This window comes from Sphaeramia orbicularis, chromosome 17, assembly GCF_902148855.1.
Source record: "Sphaeramia orbicularis chromosome 17, fSphaOr1.1, whole genome shotgun sequence".
Lineage (NCBI taxonomy): Eukaryota > Metazoa > Chordata > Actinopteri > Kurtiformes > Apogonidae > Sphaeramia > Sphaeramia orbicularis.
This window is the reverse complement of record NC_043973.1, coordinates 6,548,506-6,575,414: the sequence shown is the minus strand read 5'-3', so window position 1 is coordinate 6,575,414 and position 26,909 is coordinate 6,548,506. Positions and strand designations below refer to the sequence as shown.

At 40.1% G+C, this 26,909-nt stretch overlaps 1 protein-coding gene across 1 annotated transcript in view; it reads left to right on the top strand.

The window, feature by feature from the left end:
• LOC115436682 (receptor-type tyrosine-protein phosphatase N2-like) overlaps positions 1–26,909 on the top strand; it is a 474,948-nt gene that overhangs the window by 107,122 nt on the left and 340,917 nt on the right. Inside the window, 3 exon segments of the mRNA XM_030159587.1 lie at positions 1,101–1,172; positions 1,175–1,482; positions 22,294–22,380. Of these exon segments, the coding sequence (XP_030015447.1) occupies positions 1,101–1,172; positions 1,175–1,482; positions 22,294–22,380 (467 nt within the window).

The following is a 26,909-nucleotide window of genomic DNA, read 5'->3' as shown; positions in this document are numbered from 1 at the left end:
GATGGATGGATAATAATAATAAATGGCATTTATAAATCACTTTTCATTCAGCAGAATCTCAAAGTGCTGAAAGTGGCCATTGTTTATCTACCGATCTAAATATTCTGAAACAGCGTAAGATCTTTTTACCATCAACTTGAGAGCACTGTGAGTTTCACATAGGGCTAACGTACTGTACATCCAAGTTATGACAAAATAATTCATGAAGTGGCATAGGTCTGATGTAGGAAGATCCCAAGGCACCCTTATAAAGACTGTGACAACTGTATGGTGTTCATATGACACAGAATCATGTCATTTTCTCATGGAGGCCTCAAGTTGCTCTTGTGTTTTGCACGGCAGCCGTACCGACTTCATAAGACGGCTGGAAAGTCACTACTGCCCCCTCCATGAATGTCTACGAACTCCAGATCTCATATGAACTAGGAGATTGGTACAAACCCATCGTTCATAAGAGGCTTTGTGACTGAGGCTTAAGTGAAGAATTTCTCCATGTCTACACTAGAAGGGTCTTTTTTATCAAGCCAAATCTCTCAACCGGTATTAGTCAAGTAAATCTCAAATCCTGAAAACTGCGACTTAAGTTTGATGCAAGTCAAGTCATGTGAATGAAGTCTGTCATGGCAATTACTTTAGGAAATTTAATCCAATCTACTAAATCCCAAGAATTATTAATTATCCTGCTAATGTGAATTTTAAAGAATATACACAAATCAAAGGATTGTTACAATGCAAGGTGTATCTGGATACCTATGGCTGTGATTCAAACATTAAGCCAAATATTAAAATTGATAAAACAATTCTGTCATTTTATTGTGGATCTTTCAACACTAGAAGGAGTTCCCAGTTTGTACATCCTCTGGTTATGTCCTTGCAACATTTTTGTGATGTCAGTTATCTCAGTGCACTAATAACAATGATAACATCCACACACAGTCACATCCTAGTGAGAAGAAAGGGAGATGGTACTACGTGAATGGGAAAGTGTCTAGGTGGAAAGGAACTTGTATTTTTTTCTAAAGATGTTAAGCACTGTAATAGCCTGCCTACTAGTTTGGTTGCAGATACACAGCAACTTACTGAATATTTCTTTTGTTCAGCCTGAAAGTGGAGGCATCATCAAAAAACTTCTTGCTTACCTGGACAAAACATCCATGGTGCCTGTTACTGCCTCTCCACCAGCAAGAACCGAAACAGCATTGCTACGGAGATACTCAGGGGCCAACAGGTGGGGATGGAAAATGTGCAGAGTCGGACTAGCGAAGTGGAAGTGACGGTGCAGAAAAAGGACACTGCCCAGTCTGTGGAGGAGGTATCAGAGGTAGAGGGATGGATCAAAGAGATGGCTCCTCCTCCTGCTTCTCTCGTATTTGAAAAGCCACGCAAGAAGACACTACATGTCCCTGAACTTCAGCTGGACGTCAAAAGTAACAAGAAGAAGGCTGACAATGATGTCTTTGGCTATATCATCACAGACACAGAGTGAGTACAACTGTCCTAATGTACCAGTAGTACAGAAATATGAGTAAAGTGATTGATTTAAGGTAACTGAATGCTGAATCTGATTCTTACAACATTTTGAGCCTCTAAGTAGGTAGTCTGTGTAGAAGGTACAAGCACGAAATGGCAGGCATTTCACCTAAAGCCAGGAGGACAGGTAGACAAAGAGCTAAAGTGATGTTTTTGTCTGGGGAGACTGTAATGTTCTGATTGTGTTATTGGTTTTTACCAGAAACTGTAGCAAACTGTGAAAAAGCAATTAGCAGCTACTCTGTGGGAACCAAGACACTACTGAGGCTGAGGTTTCTGCCAAACAACACTGTAGATGGATATTAATTTAAGAATGACTACCTTTTGTCTTTCTGGGTGTCGTGTCCTTTGACACTTTCATTTTACAACAGAGAAGCTTAAGAATTTGCTGATTGTTCAGTTGAATATGTGTTACTTAGTGTCAGTCTATGAAGCACCATTAATCAAAGGATGAGACTCAAACCTGCAACCTTTTAGTTAATCTGCACTGCTCAACCAAAAGTCCAGTGCCCTGTCAATTTTGCCAGAACCACGGGGGTAGACCACTTGGTGCTTTCCTGACATTTACAGAAAAGATGAATCCAAATTATAATTTGGTACCTATACTGTAAACATCAACTTCCTCTTCATAATTACAGTGGATTGTTCAGTCTGATGTTTTTTCTTTCTCCAAAAAGCTGAGGAAGGTTTCCTCAGAAAACAGTGACTCTGGTGGCACTCAAACCCATACTTACATGTCCACTGCTGAATCAGTGGTCTAATAGCACAGCAGAGCTTTTTATCGTTTGTCCAGAAAATTTCCAAAGATGTTTTCACATGGTACTTTTATAATGTTTGTATTGCTGTGTATCATCAGCTGGAAATGGACAGCCTTGTATAGAAAGTAAAGTCCTGAGGAGACATGTGTCATTAAAATATGGGTCAAATTCTAGTGGGACACACACCCATAATCTTTGAATCACATTTCAGGTGCCTTTAAGATGGCATTAGTGGTAATCATAGTGCAGAAATGAAATCACTGTAAAAGTTGGAGCCTGGCCTATAGGAGATCTGTCAAAGACTAACAAGAGACCTGTGTCTTTAAGGATGCTGTGTTACTTCATGATTCTGAAAGTTAAAGGTAAGTCATGAGTGGGTCATTCAGTTGTGGAAACACTGACTCTGATTGGATTAAAACCCACAACGCTTGAATAACATTGCACTACCAGAAGTCAAATGTGCTGTCCATTGCTACAAAGAGCCAGTTATTGTTTGCTTCTAAAATATCAAATGATATTGTCACATGGTCGTTTTGCAACAATTTATTTCACTTGCTGGTAATGAGTATTCCTGTATTCAGGAGAAGATGACAAGTGATAAAGTTACCGAAGTCATTTAAAGTAGATTGATGGACTCTAATTGATGATGAACAGATTTGTTGCATTTAATGGCACCCAAACCCACAACCTTTGAATTATGAACTAAAGCAAAGTTGAAATGATACTATTACTTTGTTACCCCAGCTGTGATATTAAACTAGCTGTCTATCATTGCACCTATAAGGTTAAACAAATTAAGATAATTGCAATAATTTGATTATTTGGCTTTAAGATAAATTTAATGCACAAAGCCATTGGTTGTTACTAAGGATGCACCGATCCGATACCAGTATCGGGCATCGGCTCCGATACTCAGTGGGTGTACTCGTACTCGTAAAAGATATCCGATACAAATGCACCGATACCACTTACGGCTGTGTGACATTCACAGTTCAGTGCAGCAGGTAAGCGGCAGTGGAATAATGTGTGGGGAGTGTGGAGATTTTTCACAATAAATGACGGTGATAAAAGTAACGCTGACTGCAAGTAACGTTAAAGACACAGACAGATACAGAGGCAGCGTTCTGTCTGTCCTCTGCGTACATTCCATCCATTTTCCAGGTGCTCACGGATGCGTACCCAGATGGAGAATACCACTGGGAACTGTGGAGGTAGAGGATCTGTTCAAAGAGTGACTGTGTAAGTTAGAGAAAAACTACTGACATATTTATGACAGCTACCCAGGGCTGGGTCGGGGGTAAGGAGCAGTGCAGATCGCTGCCAATGGAAGTGAAAACAAAACTTATCGCTCATTTATCTTTTCCCTACCTGCTGAAGCAAAGCTTTTAAACCTTACTAGCGAAAACGCTGCAGTATTAGTATCACAGTAGTGTTTCCTCTGTCGTCTCCATGTTTGTTATTACTAACTTTCTTCTTCTTCTGAAAAAACATTACTCTTCCTCATGGTATTTGTCCAGTATTGTTAATTAAGAGCGGCGCCCCCTGGTGGAGTAATTGGGAAACGCTCATTCCAACACAATAAACATCAGTAGCAGCACCTTGTTACAGTCAGAGCAATGACAACGACAATAAAGCACATTTACAAAAGGAACTAAGAACTGGAATGGGATTATTTAGTACTCGTATTGGTACTCGGTATCAGCAAGTACTCAAATGTAAGTACTTGTACTCGTACTTGGTCTGGAAAAAAGTGGTATCGGTGCATCCCTAGTTGTTACCATCCATGTTTCATGTTCCTGTTCCACATGTTTCATGTTCCACAAACTTCCTGTTTTGATGTTTTAGTGGGTCAGTCACTGTGGCGAGTAGGTCAGAGTAGGTATGAGTTTAACAGATGGACACGTCAGAGGTGCTTATGTTTTTCTAATGGTTTGCATCAAACAAGCCACAGGGATGATCAGAATTTCCTGATTGAAAGGGCTTTTTTATTGCTGTGAATACAGAAAAGGGATTTAGTCTTTTCCTCTGTTACAGCAGAACATGAAAACTAAAACTACCTGAGCTCAGAATCTAAACTGACTGTTAGAGTGATTGAAGGCCACTTTGGAAACAATATATAGGGCATCTTATTTTGCTATGGATTTGGTCAGTTCAGAATAAGGATCAGATTTAACATTCTTCTTTTAAGTACTCTTATAATGGATGATGCACAATCACAAGAAAAAAGTTTCTGAACACTTAAAAACTTTGTTTTATAACTTAAGTTATATCTTTATTGTGGAAATGGCCTGATTTAAAATATTTCTGTCAAACAAAAACTTGTGCACCCCTGCCTTCATTGACTGGTAAGACCCTATTTATAGTATTAGCTTGAACTAGACATTAACTTTTTTATTATTCCTGCAATCCCTCCAAAAATGACAAATTATCCTGGTCCAGATACAGCAACACAGGGCCATTATGATGCTACCATGACCATGCTAAACGGATGGGATGGGATTAATCATTTTTGATGTAGGAATAAGGTATTATGATGAGTTCTACACTCAAATAAACAATTTGTTGGATGAGCATAATAAAATTATGGAATTTCCACCTAATTACAATGCTTTGAGGGTGGCCATGGCTCAGGTGGTCGAGCGGGTCATCCAATAATCGAAGGGTTGGCAGTTCGAATCCCGCTCTGTCCATGTGCTGTTGTGTCCTTGGGCAAGACACTTCACCCTCCTTGCCTCCAGTGCCACTCACACTGGTGTATGAATGCGTATGAATGTCTGGTGGTGGTCAGAGGGGCTGTAGGCGCGAATTGGCAGCCACGCTTCTGTCAGTCCTGCCCCAGGGCAGCTGTGGCTACAGATGTAGTTTACCACCACCAGAGGGAGAATGTGAGAGCGAATGAATAATGGATCAATAATGTAAAGTGCTTTGGGTGTCTAGAAAAGTGCTATATAAAATCCAATCCATTATTATTGTTATTATTTCATTTAGCGAGACACAATTTTGTTGAACCAACTAATTCTAAGTTTGTTGAGTTAAAGTATTGGCATTACCATTACTTATTTGCAACGTATGGGTCCATCTTAATTTGTAAAAGTTGTTTCAACATAGTTACTAAGGAAGGATTTGACTTAGTTGTCTTGGGTCACATTAACTTTAATGATTATGGATAATTTATTTTGACAGGGTAAGTACAGTTACATGTTTAAGTGGTACAATACCCCTAAATAATTATACTGATTGAACAACACTAAATTAAGTTCAGTCATTAGATTATAACCTATAGCCCTGTTCTTAAATCCTTAGAGATTCTCAACCCTTCCCCCTCTGTCACGGTTCCTTACTTACAGCTTCCCAGAGCAATCAGGCTCCACAGGTGTGCTTAATCTCTTCCTCCAATGTGGTTGAAGGCGAAATTAGCCAGAACACCTGTTCTTGAAGCGGTCATTTTGAAACATCATGAGCCAGTTTGGCCTTGTTCATTCTGGTGTGGGAATCCTTATTAAAAATTTGGCTTGATTATTCACTAAAAGATCTAGATTACATCGGTGGTTTAATCCTAGGTTCAGGGTTAAGACATGCATGTCATGCTAAAACTACATGATTTAAAAATGTTTAACCACTAAACATGAGTTAATATAATAGAAGCTTCATGTTATATTTATGTTGTTAAAACAAACACCCATGCTGCCTTTTTTGAATGTAACTATGTGCCATTGTTTAAGTCAGAAATTGACTGAATAGAAATTATTGTTCTACTCTGGATCTCACCATAAAATCCATAGAGCATTCTTGCCATACTATTCGGGCATATATACATGTAAACTGAAGTAACTTTTTTTTTTTTTTTTTTTTTTTTAGAATAGAGGATTACCCCTGCTTGCTCCCCTTGCATTTGTAACCATTGTTCAATGCTTCTGATGGTAGACTTATAACAAAGCCAGGCCTTTAACTTACCATATTACCCTCATGGATGAAAACATGTGATCTATGTTTGTCCACCACCCTTGTGAAGGTTGAGTCGTGTTGAATCTTCTCCATTTGTATGCAACCTGCCTGACACTTGACATGTCCAAATCCTTTATTTCTGTAACCATCTTCTTGAGCATCAGCAACTCTTGGTTGAAGTCTTCAGAAATCATACTTGTTTGAGCCATTACACACTTCAACAATCAAGATTTAAATCAGATGCTTGAATGATCAAATCAGCGAATATTCAGATTTTCTGCATATGTTAAACAACACTTTTTCCTGTGAACCTCCCTTACATTAGTCAGGCTCACTTACATTGTCATTTCATGTGAGCTTTCAAAGCATATTTAGAAAAAAAAAATCTGTGCTTTAAAACTGCTCTATGTTGCATCAGCATTCTAATCAGGCATTGTCAATATATAAATCCATCTGCAATATATGCACATTAATCTTTGAGGTGGAGGGGCTGAAATGTCAGCCTCAATTATGTAAATGATAAATTAGTCTGCTAAAATGCACATTCAACTGTTTGTGGGTAGAAACTGTACTTGAGTCTGTTTATTTCTGTCTTAAATGTCTTATATCTCCTAGAGGGGAGGGGAGAGAAGAGGGGCTATCCAGGGTGTGAGGGATCTCTGATTATGATGGTGGAGTGGTAGAAGTTTATTAACAGGGGTCAAGGTAAGTGGGCTTGACGAATCTGAGACCTTGACCTGAGGAAGAACATTCTTTGTTGTGCCTTTGTTGTGTTGCGCCTGAGAGATGTTTGTGGACCATGTGAAGTCAAGTGTGATGTGGACTACATGCTCTCTATTTATGTAAAGGGGGGAGTGCTCAGTCTATTTCAATCTTCTGAAGGCCATTATCATATCCTTGGCTTTGTATGTGTTCAGGTCCCAGTTATTGTTGTGACACCACACCATAACGCACCATGCTGCACCATCTCCCTATAAGCTGACCCATCATTATCCTTAATCAGTCCCATGACACTGGTGTTGTCTGCAAATTTGACGATGGTGTTTCCAATATGGATGGGCGAACAGTCACTGGTGAAGAGAGGGGGGGCTGAGGACACACCCCTGTGGTGTACCGGTGTTCAGGATAAAACTGAAGGAGGTGTGGTCTCCTCTCCTGATGTTGTGGAGTCTGTTGCTGAGGAAGTCCACCACCCTTGTGAAGGTTGCACAAAGGTGTTGCACAGTAAGCTGCCCAGTCCCAGGTTGCCCAATGTCTGAACCAGTTTCTGTGGTATAACTGTAGTAAAGCTATTAAAGCAGAGCTGAACCCCACAAACAGTATCCTCACATTGATGTTACTGCTATCCAGATGTGTGAGGGTTGTGTGGAGGGCCCTTTTGATAGCATCTTCTGTTGGCCTGTTTGCTCTGTATGCAAACTGATGTTGCTCAGGGTTAGCAGGAACGATGGTCTTAACGTGAAACATGATGAGCATCGTGAAACATTTGGTGATGATGGCAGTTAGTGAGCTGCCTGAAAGACTACCACCCAGTTGCCCTGTGTTCTTCTTGGGCACTGGCACTATGGTGGCTGACTTGAGGCAGGTGGGAACCATAGACTGCAGTAGCCAGAGGTTGAAAATGGTGGTAAAATCCCCTGCTAGCTGGTCTGCGCATGCCTTATGTATCCTTCCTGCCACTCCATCTACACCAGCAACTTTCCTTGTGTTGACTCTGCCTCTGACATGATGCTGCTGAAACTGGATGGGGGTGTCATTCCTATGCGGAAAAGCAGGATAGTTGCAGGCCTCTCAGATGCATTGATTGAAGCAGATGAAGAACTGGTTTAGGGTGTCTGGTAGGGTGCTGTCTGGAGTCTGGTGGCATCTGCATATCTTTATAGCCAGTCATCTCCTATACATGTTCCTGGTGTTGTTCTTGTCAGTTTTCCTCAATATGCTGTTTGTACTTGAGCCTTTTTGATGCTTCTCTGCAGAGACTGGCATGCCTCTCTATAAGCCTGCTGGTCTCATGACTTGAAGGCATCATCTCATGCTCTAAGCAGGGTATGCACCTTGCTGTTGAGCCATGGCTTCTGGTTCGGGAATACTTTACTGTTTTGGTCGTGATCACACTCTCAGTGCAGATACTGCTACTACTTCTACTGGATACAGCTATTTGAAAGTCTAGCAACACCTCTAAATCAAAATCAAATCAAATGTATTCATCACATCATAACAAAAGTTATTTCATGACACTTTACATTTTGAGCTAGTGTAAACCAGACTCTGAAGCCAATTTACAGAAACCCAACAGAATCCTCCAGGAGCAATCACTTGGTGACAGTGGCAAGGAAAACTTCCTTTTAACAGGCAGAATTCTAAATTCTAACCAGTAAGAGTGGTAAGGGCCAACGCCAATGTAACACATTAAAGATAAAACTAACATATATTCCATATAAACACATATTTCTCCTAAAAAGCATGTGCTTGTATTGGGCTTTTGTTTTTGGGCTGTCACTCTTTAGAAATATGTGCTAAAATATACAGAGCTTTGCACTCCAAGTAGTGCAAATGTCATCCTATCTACAGTTTCAGTTTTTTGTTTAACTATAACTGTATACAATAATATGCATGTGAGATGAGGTTTTCTGCCATTTCTCAAATCAAAGCTGACCGCATGATGATCTGGACCTCATCTGACTCTCCCTCCCATCCTCTCTCCATGGCCTCCATTTAGAGGGCCTTAAATAAGAATAACAAAGACAACCGTTTCACTTTCACTGTACGCGCCCCCCACCTGCACCCCCCCACCCCCCACCCCAAGCCGGGCCCCAGCGTCATCTGTTATTATTGTTTGTACATACTGTATATGTTATATTTTCTGTGCAGACATGGAAATATAAAAGACAGTTAAAGCAAACACAACCCGTTTGTACTCTTTTATTCCCTCACCCAATGAGAATCGATAAGCGAATCAATAAGGAATCAGATTGATAAGCAAAATCAATAATGGAATCGAAATTGCTAAATTCTTATCGATTCCCATCTCTACTCATGAAGCTCATCGAGAGAATGCCAAGAATGTGCAAAGCAGTAGTAAAAGCTAAATCTGGCTTTTTTGAAGAATCTAAAATATAAAACATGCTTTGAGTTATGTCACACTTTTTTAAACTACATAATTCCATATGTGTTTATTCATAGTTTTGATGCCTTCAGTGAGAATCTACAATGTAAATAGTTCTGAAAGTAAAGACAAACCAGGTGAGTCAAAACTTTTGACTGGTAGTGTAAGTGAACAACATAAAGCGGGAAAATGTTAAGACAGCGGCCGCCAAGATGCACAGCATGTTTGAGAGAAGAGCGCATTGTCTTCATGAAATAAATAAAAATAACAAAGACAACAAAGAAAACAACAAAGACTTTGTAGAGAATGGATTTGCTTCAATCAGGCGATCTGTTTATTTGTGCACAAATGAGAAAACTGACAGACAAAGCTTCGCCCTTTCTCAAGAGTCAGTTCTACCTAATACAGAAAATCAGTCTAACTTATAGAGGCTGTGCTAAACTTACATGGGATTGGTTAATATAAAATAAAACGTGTGATACTGTCGCTAAGCAGAAGAAAGAGTGTCAGATGGACACAGGACAGAATGTAAGACCTTGGAGTCATTCTGGGAAGTTTGAAAAGTTACTCTTTGTTGAATTCCAGAACTCAGAGAGCTCATGCTTTGCTATGGGCTAAAAGTTCAAACTGTACCTCGTGCTATCTTTAGCGATAAAGTAGCTTACAATATGCAGAATCGAGAAGCTGACTGAGAGAAACATTCATGTTTTGAAGGACACAGGTGTCTTGCAAACTAACAGTTGTGAGGAGATGCAGACAATTCCAAGAACAGAAAACTTATGGTCAGCTTTAAAATCAGTATTAACAGCGGCCGCCAAGACACACAGCATGTTTGAGAGAAGAGCGCATTGTCTTCATTGAAATAAATGAACAGAATAATCAAAACACACTGGCTGTCCAAATTATTATTCAATATTGGTCATGCTTGATAGTTGATAGTTAGATGATAGTTTTTCTAGATCACAATCAGTTTAGCAATCCTACTTTGAGTCATCTTCGTCCCTCAGTCTTGGCCTTGCGCCAGTGATGTGCAGGTCTGTTTTTTTTTTCCAACCCACTTTTGTGGAATTATTTAACCTGCCCTGCAAATTAAGTGACATTTTTTGGACGCGCACCAACCTGACCCGGGTCTGCTGATCTGCGCATCACTACCTTGCGCTCTATGTTTTCATGTAGAAAGATGAGAGTATCGACATGTACTGCATGAAGGCTCGCACGCTGTCGGATGATGGAAGGGAGAGAGAGAATAACACACGATTAGTTGACTCCTCCGCTGCCATCATATTTGTCCAGGCCAGTTTCATTATTATTATTATTATTTTTTTAATGATTCTGTTGAACCACAATTCTACAGCCATGCCTGATTTTCAGTAGTTAAGTTTCAGTAAAATTGTATTTATTATTGCTTTTGTCAGTTTCAAGTTGTTTCAATGACCATTGTGGGTTTTTCTTTCTTTAACAGAAGGGTACCACCACTATTGTTGTGTATACATACATACATACATATATATATATATTATATATATATATATATATATTATATATATATATATATATATATATATATATATATATATATGTATGTATATATACAGTACAGGCCAAAAGTTTGGACACACCTTCTCATTCTTCGCATTTTCTTTATTTTCATGACTATTTACATTGTAGATTCTCACTGAAGGCATCAAAACTATGAATGAACACATGTGGAATTATGTACTTACCAAAAAAGTGTGAAACAACTGAAAACATATCTTATATTCTAGTTTCTCCAAAGTAGCCACCCTTAGCTCTGATGACTGCTTTGCACACCCTTGGCATTCTCTTGATGAGCATCAAGAGGTAGTCACCTGAAATGGTTTTCACTTCATAGGTGTGCCTTGTCAGGGTTACTTAGTGGAATTTCTTGCCTTATTGATGTTGTGTTGTGTTGACAGTTGTGTTGTGCAGAAGTCAGGTTGATGCACAGCTGACAGCCCTATTGGACAACTGTTAGAATACATATTATGGCGAGAACCAATCAGCTAAGTAAAAACAAACGAGTGGCCATCATTACTTTAAGAAATGAAGGTCAGTCAGTCTAGAAAATTTCAAAAACTTTGAATATGTCCCCAAGTGCAGTCGCAAAAACCATCAAGCGCTCCAACGAAACTGGCTCACATGTGGACCGCCCCAGGAAAGGAAGACCAAGAGTCACCTCTGATGCTGAAGATAAGTTCATCTGAGTCACCAGCCTCAGAAATCGCAAATTAACAGCAGCTCAGATTAGAGACCAGATGAATACCACACAGAGCTCTAGCAGCAGACACATCTCTACAACAACTGTTAAGAGGAGACTGCATGAATCAGGCCTTCATGGTCAAATAGCTGCTAGGAAACCACTGCTAAGGAGAGGGCAACAACAGAAGAGATTTATTTGGGCCAAGAAACCCAAGGAATGGACATTAGACCAGTGGAAATCTGTGCTTTGGTCTGATGAGTCCAAATTTCAGATCTTTGGATCCAACCGCCGTGTCTTTGTGCGACGCAGAAAAGGTGAACGGATGGATGCTACATGCCTGGTTCCCACCGTGAAGCATGGAGGGGGAGGTGTGATGGTGTGGGGGTGCTTTGCTGGTGACGCTGTTGGGGATTTATTCAAGATTGAAGGCAACCTGAATCAGCATGGCTACCACAGCATCCTGAAGTGACATGCCATTCCATCCGGTTTGGTTTAGTTGGACCATCATTTATGTTTCAACAGGACAATGACCCCAAACACACCTCCAGGCTGTGTGAGAGATATTGACCAAGAAGGAGACTGATGGAGTGCTGCACCAGATGACCTGGCCTCCACAGTCACCGGACCTGAACCCAATCGAGATGGTTTGGGGTGAGCTGGACCGCAGAGTGAAGGCAAAAGGGCCAGCAAGTGCTAAGCATCTCTGGGAACTTCTTCAAGACTGTTAGGAAACCATTTCAGGTGACTACCTCTTGATGCTCATCAAGAGAATGGCAAGAGTGTGCAAAGCAGTCATCAGAGCTAAGGGTGGCTACTTTGAAGAAACTAGAATATAAGATATGTTTTCAGTTATTTCACACTTTTTTGTTAAGTACATAATTCCACATGTGTTCATTCATAGTTTTGATGCCTTCAGTGAGAATCTACAATGTAAATAGTCATAAAATAAAGAAAATGCAAAGAATGAGAAGGTGTGTCCCAACTTTTGGCCTGTACTGTATATCTTCATTAATTATAATTCATTCATTCATTTTATTGTCTGAGAGGGTCACTGGTGTGCTGGAGCTTATCCTGGCTGCCAACCGCCAGTTTGCAGAAGTTGGCAGTTCATCACATATGATGGATGACATACAGTGTACAAGAACCATTCACACTCACATTCACACCCATGGGTGATTTAAACCAATTAACTAATTAGTGCATGTCTTTACACGTTGGGAGGAAGCCAGACGTCCCGAGAGAATGGGTAATAATATACTGGCTGAGACCTCATATAGCGATAGTACTGCTAGTGAAAACATTGCCCCCTGAACTGCAGGTATAACTAGAACTTGAAAATATTATGGCTTTGCATATGGACCTTTGAAATGGCCAACAAAATGTTATCCTTTCATCCTTGCATCCAAATGAACAGTTGTGGCAAATTTGCAACATCCTGTCAAGCTATTCCTGAAAGTTGTGTTACAGACGTGACTGTAATAAAGAATGACCACTCAAATAACAATTAAACTAAACCTATTTATGCTACTAACTGAAATTATATTTAAACCAAAAACCAAATTTAAGCAAATATTTCTAGCTGGTGGTAGAACATGCTATTATTAGAGATGCAGTAGAACTACCTGCTTAGCATGGTAACTGTAGTCAATATTTCTGTAAGTCAGTGCAGTAATTTCTTTGCACTCAATTAAATAATTCCTTTAAAATGGAATGCAGGTTTGTGTTTATCAGGAAGTTGTAGTTTATGAAAGAAAAAGTAGGTTACTTTTGATCAAAAGTTGTTGTACCTTTTGTTGTGTGATGTTTTCTAGCCTGCAGAAGAACAGATCTGTTGTCTTTACTGCTTCAAACTGGCACACACTGATCAGTCCATGTTTTTTATCATGATCAGTTGTTATAGTACAGATGGCTTTAAGGCCAGATTGACAGAAAATGGAGGATCAGATTCATCATAACTGTGCAGATATATGTGAAAAAAACTCTGTTGGCTGAATCTGAAAAAAGTGGTGTGGTGTATCCAGCAGTGTGAACATCAAGGCTGCTGCGAGATCTCTGCTGCAGCTCTGAGGATGTGCAGGCAGGTGGAGCGATCATTGGTGTCAGATCTAAAACAGCTGCTTTGCACTCTGGAATACTGACTCATCCTGTGGGCTGCTGAAGCTTGTGTCTGCTCTCAAGGAAGGGCGAGAAAAATCACTGCTGTCAGTTAATCTTTATAGACAATCCATTTTCTGAAAGAGATTCAGCCAGTCAGCAATATTCTCATGAAAATCTTGTTAGAAACTCACCAGTGCATTTGCAATAGTACGGATGCATGTATGTACATACCGGATGTAATGTGTAAGAGAAGTTGCTTGGAGAAGAAAATATAGTTCCTTTGATCGTTAAAACATCAAGCTATGAAATGATGTACAAATGAACATCAAGTATCATCATCAAATTTGTGAATGGAAAAAACTAAATTGAGCTGCCTAAAGTTACAAAAAAGCTTAAGGGCTTAAAAGGGTATTTATAAATGAACATCTAACAAAGTGAAATGCAGAAATTGCCCAACAAGCAAGAATTTTAAAGGAAGAGGAAAAAAAAAATACAAGGCACATGGACAAGGAACTGTAAAATAATGATAAAGTTCAATGGACCACCAGAACAGGTCAAAGTTATGACCATTAGAAGTAACTCACATTTGGATAAATACAAATTTCAGTTGGAAATGAATGGACAGAGTAACAGGTAAATATAAATTTTATTTGTTTATTTATTTGGTTATACCCTGAATCTGACTGTTGATGAAAAAAAGGGGAGTATTTAGAGAAAAAAAACCAAAAACAAAACTGAAAACTTTGATTTGTAGAGGGTTTTTTTTTTTTTTTTTCTTTAACATTTACATTTTACATTTATGCATTTGGCAGATGCTTTTTCCAAAGCGACTTACAGGGGAAAACCAAAATAAAAGAATAAAATACAAGAATAGATTAAAGACATAAAGCAGCTGTACAATTGAAAACAGTGTCGTACAGAAGAATTAAAACGCAAAATGATAGACCAAAATACAGGAATAAATTTGGAAGACATAAAAACAGCTGTACAATTAAAACAATGAAATAAAAATACCAAGTAAACAACAGAATAAACATAATAATACATTTTAAATGGAGTGTTTGAAAGTGCTAGGACAGGAAGTGCTCTCTGAAGAGCTGGGTCTTCAGGAGCTTCTTGAAGATAGACAGGGACACCCCTGTTCCTGTAGTGCTTGGTAGATCATGAAAAGAGCCTGGATTGTCTTGTGCAAGGTTTTTCCCACAAAGAACACAAACCTTATGAGATTGGGAACGACATTGATGTAAAAAATGATTTCTGTTGTGACACTCAGCTGGACTGTGAGTACTGCACCGTGGAGGGAATGAGGGGATTCTCATTCAACCATTTTAATAGCCGAAGACTCTATAGTGGCTTTTCTAAAATTTAAGACTACTTGTATAATTTTGAAGAGAATTTCAGTGTTATTGCAGTCTCAGAGACTTGGCTGAGTGAAAAAAAGGAACTATTTCCCAAACTAGATGGCTATGAGATGTTTGCTCAGAACAGGTTAGATGAAAGAGGAGGAGGTGTTGCTTTGTTTGTGAGATAGGTTTTAAGTGTAAAGTTATTGTAAATATGAGCATCTCTATTGAAAACTAAATTATTTGAAACTGAAGGAAACAAATCAAAATATTTACGTTAGTTGCATTTATCAACTCCAGGTTCCTGTATAGGTCAGTTTAACACAAAACATTTTGAGTTATTAGGAGCATCTTCAACATTGATTTGTTAAACTTTAATGAGCATGCAAAAAACTAAAGAATTTTCTGTTTTTACTGTATTAGTGAATTTCTGCCCATTAATTTTAAAGCACCAGTAGAATTACTACAGATAGCGCTACACTGATTGATAATATATTTGTAAACCAAAAAGAGCAAAAAAGTGGGCTTTTTGGTTACCGATATTACAGACCATTTGTTTTTGTGGTGATGGATAATGAAAACAATGATGAAATATTTCTAAGAATGGAAGAAATAATTAGAATGTGAGAGAAAAATCATCTGCCGCTGTTGAAGCGCTGAAACGTAAATTAAATTATGACTGGAGTGAAATTTATCTTAAGGACTTCAACAAATCATATAATTCATTTTTAGAAATTTTTCTCAAAATGTACGATAGTTAATGGCCTTTGAAAAATTATAAGCACAAATTTAAAAAAAGTCAAAACCATGAATGTCAAAGGATTTGGAAAAGACATGCAGGAAGAAGAACAAGCTCTATGCTTTATAAAGCATCCAACAAAGAAAAGGTGAAGTTATACAAAAAAGAAGTATAATAAAAGACAGAAGAAAAAGACTATTATGAATTGTTGCAGAGATATAAAAAAATTATATAGAGGTACTTGGAGGGTAATCAATAATGTCATAGAAAATAAAAAAGATAGAGACTGTCCCAATAAGCACTTACATGTGAATGCAACATTTGAAAATGAAAGGGAAATTGCCAATGTTTTCACAATTTTTTTGTTATATTGGCACTGACCCTAGCTAAAGACTTACAACAGTCAAAGATATGAAGATGGATTCATTTAGTATCAGCAATACAATGTTTTAAAAGTGGAGTATGTCCATCGTGACATGTTAGAAGTAGTAAGAATATTTAAGAACAAAAAATCTATAGATTGCAATGGTATTGATCCCTGGTGGGGCTTGGGGGGGCTTGGGGGTAGCAGTGGTCCACCGGCCCGGGCCTTGGGGGGCTGGACCAAGGATCAGGCCCCAACCCTAACTACCAAAGAATTAATTTTCTGATGGAAAAATCTTCCTGCGTTAATTTCATATAATGACTGTGTTTGTGGTTATATAAATTGCTCAGCCCTTGTTGAGTCATGGTTGGTAAAATTTTTAAAAGATGACTTTGGTCTTGTAGGTTTATTCAAAACCAGTGCATACAAGTGTGTGTTGCATTGCTGGCTTCATATTCACTCTCACAGTTGACTTGACGATGTGTAATTTTCAAATGGATCGCTGGTATTGTCTCAAAATGTAGTTTGGGTAAAATCATCATCAACAGCTGTCCACTAATGTAATCATCTGCTGAGAGGAGAAAAGTGAGCGAACTTTCCGAGTAATGCTGAATCAAACTTGTTTAACTCCTGCAGAAGCAACGCCTGTATGTATCAATCTTTCTGTTGTTTGCTAAATAATTTCACATGCAAACGTGCTGTTAGGAACATTTTATGACGTTATTTGGAGGTGTTTATTACAATGTGTTATTAACATGTTTAAGCTAATTTGTTTATGCTAGCAGTTGGACGATGGGCTGCTAATTCTTTATGCGGCTCATGTTAGTTTATGTAAATTCATTGGTTGTTTTTAATATGCCAGCCTTTGAACTAACCTTACTTATTTACAGATGTGGATTGTTGTATTAGCAGTCAATTTGAGTTTATAATAATTACATCTATGCATTTCCCCGGAATATGCATACCATTATAAGACATAACTAATTAATTATTTTGTCTTTATTTTAATAGTTTCACTCTGCATGATGTCAAGTATGTACATTACAGGACTGCAAACTCAAAGAGGACATATCTGGCATCGTCAATTCAGAGTCTAGCTCGCTGTCTAGCTTCAGACTAAGTACAGACGTCTTAGTGAGGACAGTACACTCCTATTCTTCTGCCCCTGCTTGTGTGCGTGTAGCGAGTTAGCCTCGGCAGATAGACAACAGGTTTCCCAAGAAAAGCGGAACGCACCAAAACTTCTCTCCAAATCTTTTACTTGAGACTCACTGTAAAACTGCAACATATATACAAAACATGTCTCAGTGCTGTTCATTGCCTTAGTACATGTACATGGCATTATACATTAAATGAATGGGAAAAAGACCGCTAGCTCGATGCTGACTTGAATGGGAAAATCCATAGACACGCTAAGGATTAGCATTTACAGATTAATTTAAGATTTACGTCTTTTATCCAGCAACAAAGGTTCACATCAGAGATAGTTAATACTATTCATTCTTACAACAACTGAACATAAAATACTCACAGGCAAACGTTTTTGGGGCCATACAAACAGAGTGGAAAGAAACGTGTCTGTTAAGTTCCTTCTTATGTCCGAACTGACTACGGTAACACCGAAAGGACAAAACATACATTAGTACAACTTATTCCGACCACTAGAGGGCCCCCTTTGCTTGCTTTTAAACAACTGAACATCACATATTATTTGGCTTATTAGCATTAGTACTGATTAGTGGGCTTAAGACTCCTGTCAGTCACTCACAAGCGGAAATAAACTGGTGTGGACATAAACATGGAGAAAAGTACCGGTCTTTTGCATGGACATTTTCATTTTTAAATGTCTTCAGATGGTGGGGTTGAGAAGGACAAAGTTGTTTGGAAGCACTGCAATGTGGAATTATTTTTTTTATCACTGGAGTACTTCAAGTCTGAAATATCACTGAAGCTGATATGCTGTTGATACCAGCACCCCCCCCCCCTCCCATATAACTATGTGATAATCATGATTAATCACAGAAATCCATGTGATTAGTCGTGATTAAACATTTTAATCGCTGCCCAGCACTTAGAGAGATAGATAGATAGATAGATAGATAGATAGATAGATAGATAGATAGATAGATAGATAGATAGATAGATAGATAGATAGATAGATAGATAGATAGATAGATATCAAACTCTGTTTTTACTTATATTGCAGCTTGACAAAGTGGAAATATATATTTTATATGGGACTACATCATGGTGCAGTGGTTAGTTATGTTGCCTCCCACCATCTGGTACTCCTTCCACCATCCAAGACAACAATCTAAATCACCTGCAAGTGGGAATAGATTGGCTATTCTTAAGAATTTATCGATGCTACTACTTTTTAAATTACTTTTATACTGCTTAATGATGTGGTATTTTACAGTTAACAATTCTTAAGAGAATTATTTGCTTTATTTTCCCTTTGCTTTATTTTTCTTATATACCAGGCTTCAATACCCATTCCTACCTGTAGGTGTGAATGTGAGAGTGAGTGGTTGTTCATCTGCATATATTAGCCCATGATTACTTAAACCAGTAACAACTGTTTGGAGTACTTGTGTATTTTGGGTCAAGGATCAGACTGGCGAAAACAGCTTATTGATACGACCAATACTTTTTGAATTATTAGTTGTTTTAAAATTACAATGGGCTGACAGGCGGCCCGCAGAAGAGTCCATTCACAGCTGCAAATGGGGGGGGATTCGCACACCGATTCAGCGAGTCATCAATTTGTGAATTTATGAAAATGAACATTCAGCGATTCATGAATGATTCAGATGTTATTTTTTGTTTACCTGTTTCCCTTTGCATAATAAAGACGCAATTATCTTCATATTGGAGGAGGAACTATTCAGAACCTGGTTAAATATGGTTAAATCTTGTTGTGTGGTGTATTATATATATATATATATATATATATATATATATATATATTATATATATATATATATATATATATATATATATATATATATATACAGTACAGGCCAAAAGTTTGGACCACAACCTTCTCATTCGTCGCATTTTCTTTATTTTCATGACTATTTCATTGTAGATCCTCACTGAAGGCATCAAACTGATAAATGAACAAATGTGGAATATGTACTTAACAAAAAAGTGTGAAATAACTGAAACATCTCTTATATTCTAGTCTCTTCAAAGTAGCCACCCTTAGCTCTGATGACTGCCTTTGCACACTCTTGGCACTCTCTTGATGAGCTTCAAGAGGTAGTCACCTGAATGGTTTCCCAACAGTCTTGAAGAAGTTCCCCGAGATGCTTAGCACTTGTTGGCCCTTTTGCCTTCACTCTGCGGTCCAGCTCAACCAAACCATCTCGGTTGGGTTCAAGTCCAGTGACTGTGGAGGCCAGGTCACTGGCGCGCAGCACTCCATCACTCTCCTTCTTGGTCAGATATCCCTTACACAGCCTGGAGGTGTGTTGTGGGTCATTGTCCTGCTTGAAAAATAAATGATGGTCCAACTAACGCAGACCGGAATGGAATGGCATGTCACTTCAGGATGCTGTAGTAGCCATGCTGCTTCAGGTTGCCTTTAATCTTGAATAAATCCCCAACAGTGTCACCAGCAAAGCAACCCCCACACCATCAACACCTCCCCCTCCATGCTTCACGGTGGGAACCAGGCATGTAGCATCCATCCGTTCACCTTTTCTGCGTCGCACAAAGACACAGCGGTTGGATCCAAAGATCTGAAATTTGGACTCATCAGACCAAAGCACAGATTTCCACTGGTCTAAGGTCCATTCCTTGTGTTTCTTGGCCAAAATAAATCTCTTCTGTTTGTTGCCTCTCCTTAGCAGTGGTTCCTAGCCAGCTATTTGACCATGAAGACCTGATTGGCGCAGTCTCCTCTTAAGAGTTGTTGTAGAGGATGTGTCTGCTGCTAGAGCTCTGTGTGGCATTCATCTGGTCTTTAATCTGAGCTGCTGTTAATTTGCGATTTCTGAGGCTGGTGACTCGCATGAACTTATCTTCAGCATCAGAGGTGACTCTTGGTCTTCCTTTCCTGGGGCGGTCCACATGTGAGCAAGTTTCGTTGGAGCGCTTGATGGTTTTTGCGACTGCACTTGGGGACACATTCAAAGTTTTTGCAATTTTCCGGACTGACTGACCTTCATTTCTTAAAGTAATGATGGCCACTCGTTTCTCTTTACTTAGTTGATTGGTTCTCGCCATAATAGTATTCTAACAGTTGTCCAGTAGGGCTGTCAGCTGTGCATCAACCTGACTTCTGCACAACACAACTGATGGTCCCAACCCCATCAATAAGGCAAGAAATTCCACGAAGTAACCCTGATGAGGCACACCTGTGAAGTGGAAACCATTTCAGGTGACTACCTCTGGAAGCTCATCAAGAGAATGCCAAGAGTGTGCAAAGCAGTCATCAGAGCTAAGGGTGGCTACTTTGAAGAAACTAGAATATAAGATATGTTTTCAGTTATTTCACACTTTTTTGGTAAGTACATAATTCCACATGTGTTCATTCATAGTTTTGATGCCTTCAGTGAGGCTCTACAATGAAAATCATGAAAATAAGAAACTGCGAAGAATGAGAAGGTGTGTCCAAACTTTTGGCCTGTACTGTATATATTAATAATATATATATATATATATATATATATATATATATATATATATATATATATGTGTGTGGTGTGTGTGCCATATCTAGGATATGGCATTTGTTATCATACAGAGAAATCTGGATCCTCATATCCCTGTTTAAATGATAAATACCATATTTTCCGGACTATAGAGCGCACCTGAATGTAAGCTGCACCAACCAAATTTTAAAAGAAAAAAATATTTGTACATATATAGGCTGCACCTGACTATAAGCTGCAGGTGTCCACGTTGTAACATGAGATATTTACACAGAAAGATGGTAAACAGAAACATTATTTAAATATTTCTTTACATACCTTAACTACTTTTTTTCCAAACAGTGCTTATAACACCACAGTAAAATGGTAGTAACATGGCTGGTTAAAAAAACCCAGGAAAGTCATTGATCACTATCTTCATCTTCCTTCTGGGCATTGAAACCACTGAAGTTGTCTTCTTCAGTGTCGGAGTTGAACAGCCTCAGAAAGGGTCTGTCACACACCTTCTCAGTCTCTCTTTCATTGTTGCTCTCAATGACACTTCCGTGCAGCAGCTCTACTTCCTTCTTGAACAGCCGGGTCGATTGCTTTTAACTTAAAAGCTGCATCATATGCATTTCTTCATGTGTTTTCCATGATGAGGGTTTGTGCATGACACGCAAAATGATTGTTAAATGTTAAGCCTAAAACTTTTCTTTGCATCACCTCTTCCACCTGTCTGTCTCACTTTTGCACCTCCTGCTAGAGTGCCCCCTGGAGGCCATTAGCCTGTAAAAATCTATACTTGAGCTGCATCATTGTATAAGACGCAGGGTTCAAAGCATGAGAAAAAAAGCAGCTTATAGTCTGGAAAATACGGTATTCGTCTCCAAGTTACTCAATACTGCTGCTGATTACACAGGTGCCTGTGTTTTTACATGGTAATTAATTTAATCTTAATTTAATTTAATTTAATTTAATCTGGTAGTTTAATCTGACCTTGAAACCTTGGTCATCATGATGGAGTTCAGAGACTGGTTTTAATGTTCATCCACAAAGTCATGTTTCTAATGTTTTACACATTACTCTGACTTGTCACACTGTTTGTCCTAATGAAGACATCAGCCTGCTGTGTGTATCCTACCAACTTAAAATAGTCAGCGTTTTGATGGTTTATCCATGTGATCTGATAAGTATATGCTTTTCCCATGTGATCTCAAGTATATGAATTTTTTTTGTCATGAAAGACAAAACTCTTTCTCTATACATCCAGAAGTGAAATGCATTTGTTGTCACAGTCATGGTTGTATTCCTGTCATATGATTTTGCTCCTGCATAGTAATGCACACCTGTCAGTAACTGGGATAAGGAGTATACATAAAACAGTATTGCTGTTACAAGCTTGAAATATTTGCAAGAAAATCATCAGTCACTTGATGATAAATGGGATGATCTTCATGTCGTTTCAGCTTTTCAGCCTTTCCCTACCATCCTAATGTTGTACCTTGTTTGTTTTCTGTCTTCTTGTTTCCCTTTGTTGCTTCTGTCAGTGGCCTGAGGACAGATGAGGGCCTCCACCTGATGGAGATCTTGGCTCACAAGGCCAAAATCCAGATGACCGACTTTGCTGAGCTCTCGTAAGTATTCTTCTTTTCTATCTGTCACAAAAAAAAACACTTCAGCTCAGTTCTTTTGCTGTGTTAATGCTGTTTTGCCACCTCTACCCTAAAGATGTTATCATATCTTGAGGTACAAAGCATCCATTTGTGCACAACTCAAACTTCACTTGAAATGGTTATTGCAATTTAGAGTTGTTGGTTGGCCTGCACCTGTTCTTCTTAGAAACACCAATATATAAAGTCTGAAAATCAGAGCACATGCATGCAAATGTCACATTTCACACGTGTCAAAATTAGTGAATTTGTCCAGATTTGCAAGAGCTGGTTGAAATAATACAAACAATCTGTTGTCACAACGTAGAAAAAAAAAAATGCACAAAGCTCTTACTGTCAAATAAGATGTAATATTTATCAGGCGATAAGGTTGCTCAAAAATTATCAACACTTAACTATCAGACAGTCTGGATTTATTTCAGTTAAAGTGTATATCACTCTATAGTATTTAATTCAGTTCTTTTAAGGTGTCTGGTCAATACTAATTTTCCTGTTTCCTGTTAGAAGGGAAATTGTGATAATGCCCTCCAGGCTCAAAGAGGTGTCACACCAATCCAGACACAGATGTATATTGCAGTTTATTTTGTACATAATTTGAATCAACAAATCAACTTCTGTGATGCACAGGTCAGCAGAACACTGGCTACATTCACACTGTAGACAAAAGTAAAAATATGATCACATGGACTGAGATCTATTTTTTTTTAAATTTTTTTATGATAAATCACATGAATTCTGACCTTGGCCACTTCCATATGTATTCCTGAGTCAGATACAGATCTGTTCTGTTTTGATATGACTTCAGTCTGAATAGTTACATCAGAACCATTTTTTTTTTTCCCTTATCCGTTTAAGTGGAGATTTGTTACAACTCTGCACTGGACTGTACTGTACTGCTAAATTTTTTTTCAAATCCAACGTATCTATGAATGCAGCAGTAAATTAACCCAAAGCATCATAAAACACAGGAACCTTTTTACTGCACAGCATGATTTCACACTGGAATATGATATTGGCCTTCACCTTCAATAAGTAAATTAGAATCGTGGCTGACAGTGTAAACATGGCCTTTGACATTATCTGGACAATAAACAATCTAATCTTATTTTGTGTTTACACTTGGTATTTTTAAATCCTTCTTGTACTCTTCATTGAGATTGGTAATGTCATTGGTGGAAAATCACAATATAATGTTAGTAACATGATCTTATTATACTAAAAGCCTTTCAGTGATAGTGTTTGCAGGATTACCCTCCTTTATGAAGTTTGAGTCTCTGTCGTAGTCTGGCTCTGCTCTGTCTAATGTTGGTTAGATCTTGTCCAGCTCCTCAGAAACCGGACAAGTTATTCCTTTTGCCTAAACTGTCTTATTATTTTTATGATGATCCTCCTTTAGATGTTTTGTTTTCCATTAGCAGGAAGACAGGACCACCTGCTTTAGCATTTATTTTGAAATGTATTCCTAAATTCATGTATTTCTGTAAGAAGTTTCCTTGTTTTCTTCCACAATACTGTCACCACATAAAGCTATTAAGCCTCTCATTTCATTGAGCTCCAGAGGATGTGAATCATCAGTTTTCTTTAACCTGTGATGCAGTTGCCAAGTGTTGTTTCTGAGGTGGGGCCTGATGATGTAAGTACATATTTCATCATTACAATAAATAGACACTGTAAGCCAGACTATGTCCAGATATGGTTAGGCAAACTTGATCAAAATGTGATCACAACACCTTGCATTAACTTGTGGTCTATACTGGAAAGTGTAACAGATACAGCCGGAACCCAGAAGCAGACCGACACAAAGGTATGAGTTTGAAAGCCTTTACTGAAACTTTGTAGAAGCAACAGGAGTTCAATATTACTGTTCACAGTTTTAAACACAGTCACAAACTCAGTCTCAGAAAGCTGACAGGGGTAAGGCAAAGGGGGGCGTCGGGGACAGGCAGATAATCCAGTAACCGGGGTCCGTAGAATCCAGAGGTGCTGTGACAGAAGACAGAGTCCGAGGCGGAAACAGGTCGATACCAGGCGGCAGGCAAAGACGTGGTCTGGGGCAAAGGGCAGATCGAGTACCAGGGAAATGGACGAAAAGGCAGAACCAGGCAGACGGGTCAGGCAGGGATCAGACGACGGGTAGCAGAGTGGTCAGGGACGAACGAGATCAGACACGAAGAATCAGGTAGGTATACGCTGGAAAGTTTCTCACAGGTAGAAGACAATCTGGCAGAGAACAAAGGAGAGAGAGGTGAATATAACCCTCTACCTAAGAGCCCAGGTGTGCTCACAGGTGAGGGAATCAACTGATGAGGAGCTGTGACAGAAAGAGCAATGAGGAGGTGTGCTGAGAGTGAGACAGAGGAAAAAGAGAAAGAAAGAGACCAGAACAAAAAGACAGAGATGTTACAGAACCCCCCCCTCAAGGGACGGCCCCTGACGTCCCAAAACAAAGCTGGGTGGGTGGAGGGGTGAGGAGGGTCATACTCTTCAGAAAGGACCTCCTCTTCTGATCTCGACCCCTCCTCCTCCGAAGCTCCCCTCCGCCGCCGGCGATTCAGGAGCGGGAAGGAGGGGAAACCACACCATTGTCAGCGGCGTGGTTCGGTTACTAGATGGCTGATCAGGGTGCAGACGATGAAAATCACGGATGAGCTGACCATCTAGGATCTGACGAGCCGGAACCCACGACCTTTCTTCAGGGCCGTAACCCTCCCAGTCAACCAGGTACTGGAGCCCCCTGCCCCGGCACGAGAGCGCAACAATCTGCGCACAGTAAAGGCTGGAGCGCCGTCAATCATCCGGGGGGAGGGGGGGGGCTGAGGGCTGAGAGGCATCAGGGGACTCTCATGAACAGGTTTCACCTTGGAGACATGGAAAGTGGGGTGAATGCGCATAGTACGAGGAAGCTTCAGCCTGACGGCCACTGGATTGACCACCCTCTCGATGGGGAAAGGACCTATGAATTTCGGGGCCAACTTTTTAGATTCAGTTCTTAGGTAGGTCCCGGGTGGACAGCCAGACCTTCTGTCCTTCCTGATACTGGGGGCCCGTGAGCGACGGCGATTGGCGTGGTTGAATACTATCAGCAGCTCGCTTCAGTGCTCTGGCTTGGGCCCATGTCTGACGGCAGCGGCGGATAAAAGCCTCTGCTGACGGACAGGATGATTCCACCTCCGCTGCAGGAAAAAGCGGAGGCTGAAAACCGTGAACACACTGGAATGGGGTGAGTCCTGTGGCAGAGCTGGAGAGGGTATTGTGGGCATACTCCACCCACAGCAGCTGTTTGGCCCAGGTAGCAGGATGTTTAGATGCCATACAGCGGAGAGTAGTCTCCATCTCCTGGTTCATCCTCTCCGTCTGACCATTGGACTGTGGGTGAAACCCTGATGACAAACTGGACGAGGCACCGAGTAGCCGGCAGAATTCCTGCCAGAAAAGAGGTAAACTGGGGCCTCGATCTGACACGACATCCACTGGGATGCCGTGTAAACGGAACACATTAAAGAGAACCGCCTCAGCGGTCTCCTTGGCTGAGGGGAGCTTGGGCAGGGGAATAAAATGTGCCATTTTACTAAAACGGTCAATACTGTCAAATGACTGTATTCCCCTCAGAAGGAGGTAACCCGGACAAGTCTAAGGAAATATGTGACCAGGGTCGGTGGGGTATAGGCAGTGGCTGAAGGAGACCGGCTGGGGAGCGACGAGGAGTCTTGTGTTGATTGCAGACCGGACATGCGTTGACAAACCCTGTAGTGTCCTCCACTAGGGACGGCCACCAGAACCGCCGCTGCAATACCTCCAGGGTGCGCTGAATACCAGGGTGACAGGTGAGTTTTGAACCATGAATCCATTGCAAACCTCTGACCTTAACTCCTGAGGGACGAACAGGCGGTTCTGGGGGCAGGTGCTGGGACCCGGCTGATCCTCCAGGGCGGCTCTTACTCGTTCCTCCACATCCCAGGTGAGGACTGCCATGCGAGGAGACTGGGAGGATGGGGTCTGGCTGATCATCGCTTCCCTCCCCGACCATAAATTGCCGTGACAGGGCATCCGGTTTGATGTTACGGGCCTGGCCGATAAGAGAGGGAGAAATTAAAGCGGGTAAAAACAAGGACCAACGGCTTGACGGGAGTTGAGCCTTTTAGCTGTACGGATGTATTCAAGATTCTTGTGATCAGTCCAAACCAGAAATGGCACCTTGGTCCCCTCCAGCCAATGCCGCCACTCCTCCAGCGCCAGTTTCACCGCCAACAGTTCACGATTGCCAATATCATAATTTCTCTCTGCTGGGGACAGCCGCCTGGAAAAAAAAGCACAGGGATGCATTTTCAGGTCATCTGCAGTTCTTTGAGAGAGAACTGCTCCCACCCCCACATCAGAGGCATCCACCTCCACTACAAACTGTCTCTCTGGATCTGGAACCCGCAGAATGGGTGCTGAACTGAAGCGGTCCTTCAGATGTCTGAAGGCCTCATCAGCCTCTGTAGTCCATCTGA